At 45.3% G+C, this 5,064-nt stretch overlaps 1 protein-coding gene across 1 annotated transcript; it reads right to left on the reverse strand.

The window, feature by feature from the left end:
• Positions 1 to 235: 235 nt before the first annotated feature.
• Positions 236 to 4,566, reverse strand: LOC117875322 (retinol dehydrogenase 14-like). The gene is made up of 2 exons (XM_034766556.1): positions 4,168 to 4,566; positions 236 to 2,754 (listed from the first exon to the last, which is right to left on the reverse strand). The coding sequence occupies exons 1-2, from the start codon at positions 4,522 to 4,524 to the stop codon at positions 2,137 to 2,139; spliced, it is 975 nt and encodes a 324-aa protein (XP_034622447.1). The 5' UTR covers positions 4,525 to 4,566; the 3' UTR covers positions 236 to 2,136.
• Positions 4,567 to 5,064: the final 498 nt, after the last annotated feature.

Genomic DNA, 5,064 nt, shown 5'->3' on the forward strand with positions numbered 1-5,064 from the left:
ACAGTAAAAAACCAAGATATCTTCTGGTCTGTAGGGACTTGAGGGAACCCATCTTGTTTTTTGTCAGAAGAGTTTGTGCCCTGGTGCAACTGGTCAAAACTTTGCCTTGCCCTCAGTATTATGCTGCATGGTAGTTGGTTTATGCCTTCCACTCCATCCAGGGTTGCATTTCAATGGTATTACACATAGTCATTTGGGGATTGTTTTAGATGAAAGACGCAAGATAAATGTAAAATAGGATTTCACAGGTTGAATACCTGTTTATTCTCTAACCATATTTCCATCCTCTCTTTGGGATGGCCCTCTGCATTATTTACAAACAGCATTTTTGTGTCAAACATTCAGAGTACACAATAATCACACACTTCAGTTCTACTCCTATAGGTTCTGTTGCCTAAAAGTGAGCAACTTATGCTGCAATTACAATACAGTGAGAAATATATGCTGTAACTATTGTTACAGGAACTTAAAAAAAAATCAATTTTCCCCCTTAACTTATGATCTTCTAGATTTCTCTGTCTTCCTCCCAAAAGCATGGAGCTCCTGTTATGCCTTTTTCCTATATCCACAGTATTGTGTCTCTGGAAACAGGTGTGGAAGGGATTGAGTACAATACAATGTGTGAGTTAGAACATACAGAACAACATGCAGTGAGGACGAGTTAGAAGACATACGCTGTAAATGATCTGAGAATCTCAAATATGGTGTTAACTCAAGTGTTGAGCCAATAAGGATTTATAGTGTGATAGACTAAGCTTCAAACACTTCAATCTTTTATATGTATATATAAATTAATAGTAGTAATCAAGACCCCCCAAAGCACTACTTTCTTCATATTCATTAAATTTACTTTTACCTTAAATTGGTGCTGTTAAATAAAATTACTAAAGAGAGACAAGCAAATCATAATTAACCGGAAACAGTTACTGAAGTTATATATTTATTTTAAAACAATAAGGGAGGCATCTTTATGTAATATCCCTGTATTTATTTTTGGCCTATTTTAATTCCATTCTCCCTGCATAGTAGAGACTCTCTAAGCCTATGTAGGATAGTTGCCAAGGCTACTTTTGTCAAGTTTGTGTAATAGTTTCTTGATCATATTTGTACCGTGTACGCATTAGTGAGGTTAAGGAAATATGCACTTACACAGACGATGACTTATCAGGAAGAACCGTGGGCCATATTAGACTGAACCTTATGCACATTTCACTATGAAAGACAGTATGAGAAAAATCTATAAATAGACAATTCACAAAACAAACCACAGGATCAGATCTTGGGCTCTGACACACCCTCCAGTCACAAAGACCTACTGAAGTCAATGGTGGGGCATCCATCAGCCCAAGGCTTAGTGCAAGATAGCGGCCTTGGTTCATATCGCCAGAAGAGCAGGTTTGGCCCAAATAAAATAGAACCCGCTGTACAATCAAACATATATACTAGATTAATGGCAGTGACAGATGCTAATTTATGGAAGGCCATCTTGAAAATATCTGACTTGTGACCCACAGGTGAGTAATATGGCTTGATATAGTTCCTGTTCAGGCAGCTAGTGATATGCAGTTTTGGGAAAGAGTTTTTGTGCTATGAAACAGTATTTGGAGGCCTAGATGATCATAGCGGAAGAGTGTTCACAACTCACTGGTAAAATCTTTCACATGGTTTTAGCTTGGATTGCTCACCAACCCAACACTGTTATTGGTATTAGGATGGATTCACAAACCATCTACAAGAAAAAGCAAACAGCCACACATTTCATGTACAATGCAATACAGTGCTATGTCTGAGATCAAATAGTGGAAGACAACAAAGAAGCGTACACATTACATAGCAAATAACTTTTTATTTGCTGAACAAGTAGCTTTCAGAAGAGATTTAATGCTGAAATATATTCAAACACCCAGGCTGTTAGACTCTAGTTCTGTATTTTTTCAAAATACGGATTTATTTAAAATAGAGAATATTCTCTATTTTAAAAGAGCCGTACAAATTACTCCTAGTAGCTTTGAAATCTATGAGCAAAGTAATTTGTGTTTCACACCATTCAAGGGGGAAAATACCATTGCAGAAAGCTTCAGGGTAGCAAAATATTAGTTATCTTCATTCCTTTCTGTAGGTCTTTTTTCCTAGCATTTATTTTAATAATCCAACCATCACTTCACTGATATCCCAAAGTTTTCTTGCAACTAAATCATCCATGGCTTTAGGCAGCAATTCCTCCTCTTTGCAATCCCCAAAATACTTGCCTGACACACCCTCTACTTCTGCAGAGGAGGCCAAATAAATAGAAGTCTGGGCTCCTTCCAATGGGGTTTTGAAGAAAGCCCATGACACCAAATTGAAGAGGGGTTTTGCCAGCAAAGGAATATTTATGTATCTGCCTAGATTGGTTCGGACAATACCGGGATGAAGCACGTTGACAGTGACTTCTGTGCCTTCCAATCGGCGGGCTAGCTCCCTGGTGAATAGTATGTTAGCCAGTTTACTGCGACTGTAGCCAAAACTTTTATTGTAACTTATCTCACTGTTCAAGTCTTCAAAGTTGATCTCTCCATATTTGTAAAGTCTGGAAGAAACTACCACAATCCTGCTTGGGGCAGAACTTTTGAGGAGGCCAAGGAGGAGGTTAGTGAGCAAGAAATGACCCAAGTGGTTGACACCAAACTGCATCTCGAAACCATCCTCTGTCTTCATGTATGGACACTGGAATATCCCCGCATTATTGATCAGAACATCCAGTCTCGGCTCTTCCTTAAAATAGCAAAAATAATCAGATTTATAAACACAGCAATCTGTTATTAAGATTAATTATATTCAATGACCTTTATTAGGAAAAAACATTCAACTGCTCATCCTCTAAAATGGGATTTTCTAGGTCATGGTTATTTTAATGTAATCTTTGAAAAAACAAGTGTTTTGGTATTTGTCAGTAAGAGGAGTATCAAATCACCTGGGTTGTGGGGGGGGGGGGCTGTGTTACTCTGAATATAGCTAAAATATAAACATTTTTCAAGAATAGCATTTTTAATTGAAATCTACTGAAATTATTCTGTAATGCCAATTTCTTTCCAAAGAATTATCAGGATGTGACATTAAAGAAAAGCTGATAAGTGTACTACTGGTTAGTATTCATATTGTGGCAGCACCTAGAAGCCCCGGTCATAGAGCCTATTGTGCTAGGCACTGTACAAACAAAGAACAAAAAGATAATCTAGCTCTTTGAGGCAGGGATTTAGGGTTAAATATAAATATAAATTAATTAATTAATGGAGATATCCTATCTCCTAGAACTGGAAGGGACCTTGAAAGGTCATCAAGTCCAGCCCCCTGCCTTCACAAGCAGGACCAAGTACTGATTTTTGCCCCAGATCCCCAAGTGGCCCCCTCAAGGATTGAACTCACAACCCTGGGTTTAGCAGGCCAATGCTCAAACCACTGAGCTATCCCTGCCCCCCTGTTAAAGAGACACTGCCAACAAATTTTAAACCCATCATTTGATTAGGGAAAAATAATTAGATTTATGAAAACACTGCTATTAATAATTTCAAACAATGGTACCTAATTTAAAATTTGCCTGAACTGTGGTGGACCAAGATACTATGTCGTGCCAATGCACAAGAACCAGAAAGTAAAACTAGTAACAGAAAAATGAAATCTAAGGCCCCAATACTTATGTTCTAAATCCTGCATAGTCTGTGCACCCAGAACTCCGAGAGGGAAAGATCTTAGGAGTTTCAAAGTGTGGTTCCACTCTGAAAAATGACTTCACACAAGTGTCACTATAAAATTCCATGTTTCTCTCCCCTCACTCCATCCCTTCCTCTGTCCCCGCTNCCCAGCCCTCCCCCATCCTTCTCCCCCTTATTTCTTCTCTTCCCCATCCCATCCCCCCACCTTCCTCCACCCTCACCCCCCAGCTTACCCTCTCCCCACCCTCCTCTTCACCCCCCAGCTTACCCTCACCCCACCCCCCTCTTCACCCCCCAGCCTACCCTCTCCCCTCACCCCACCCCCCTCTTCACCCCCCAGCCTACCCTCTCTCCTCACTCCATCCCTTCCTCTGCCCCCTCTCCTCCTCCTCGCCACCAGCCTACCCTCTCCCCATCCCTTCCCCCATACTTGCCCGCCCCCCCAGCCCCTCCCCTCATTCCCCGCCCCCTGTACCTGCAGCACCCGCTGGCAGAAGCTGCGCACGGAGCGCAGCGAGGCCAGGTCCAGCTCCCTGACCACCAGCTCCCCGCCCTCCGCCTGGGCGCCCAGCTCGGCGCGGATCTCGCGGGCCGCCTGCTCGGCCCGGCCGCGGTCCCGGCAGCCCATGATCACCCGGGCCTGCATCCGCAGCAGCTCGGCCGCCGTGGCCCGGCCCAGCCCGCTGTTCGCGCCCGTGACGATCACCGTCTTGCCCCGCATCAGCGCGGCAGCCGCGCCCCGCGAAGCCCGGCCGGCCCCGGTCAGGTAGCGGCGGGCGATCAGCAGCAGCCCCCCGCCCAACACCGCGGCCAGCAGCGCCGCAGCGGCCATAGCCCAGCGCTCGGGGCCAGCCAGGGCCGAACGACACCCGCCCCGGCGTTTTTCCCAGGGCGCAGCCGGCGCTAGACCGCCGCCGGATGCCGAGCGCCGCGTACGGGTGTTCAGATACCGATTGGCCAGCGCGGTCCCCTTCGCTTTGCATTCTGGGACTCGTAGTTTCATCCGCCTCCCCTGCGCGGAGCCCGTGGGTTGGGTTAGCCCCGAGCTGAGGTGCGGCGATGTCCCGCCACAACAACCGCGCTAGCTGTGCTGTGAGCTACGCAGCCCTTCCCCCGCGCAGGGCAGCCCCTGAGCTGCTGGCACCCCAGACAGGGACGCAAACGCGTTTGAGCAGATAAAAGTGTCTCCTGCAGCCACCACCCTTTTCTTGGTCAGACTGGGACTGAGTCCAATATAGGGTGACCAGATGTCCCGATTTTATAGGAGTAGTCCTGATTTGGGGGGGGCTTATTCTTATATAGGCACCTGTTACTCCCCACTCCCTGTCCCGATTTTTTACACTTGCTATCTGGTCACCCAAAGCCCGAAAGA

The sequence above is a fragment of the Trachemys scripta genome, chromosome 3 (assembly GCF_013100865.1).
Source record: "Trachemys scripta elegans isolate TJP31775 chromosome 3, CAS_Tse_1.0, whole genome shotgun sequence".
Taxonomy (NCBI): Eukaryota; Metazoa; Chordata; order Testudines; family Emydidae; genus Trachemys; species Trachemys scripta.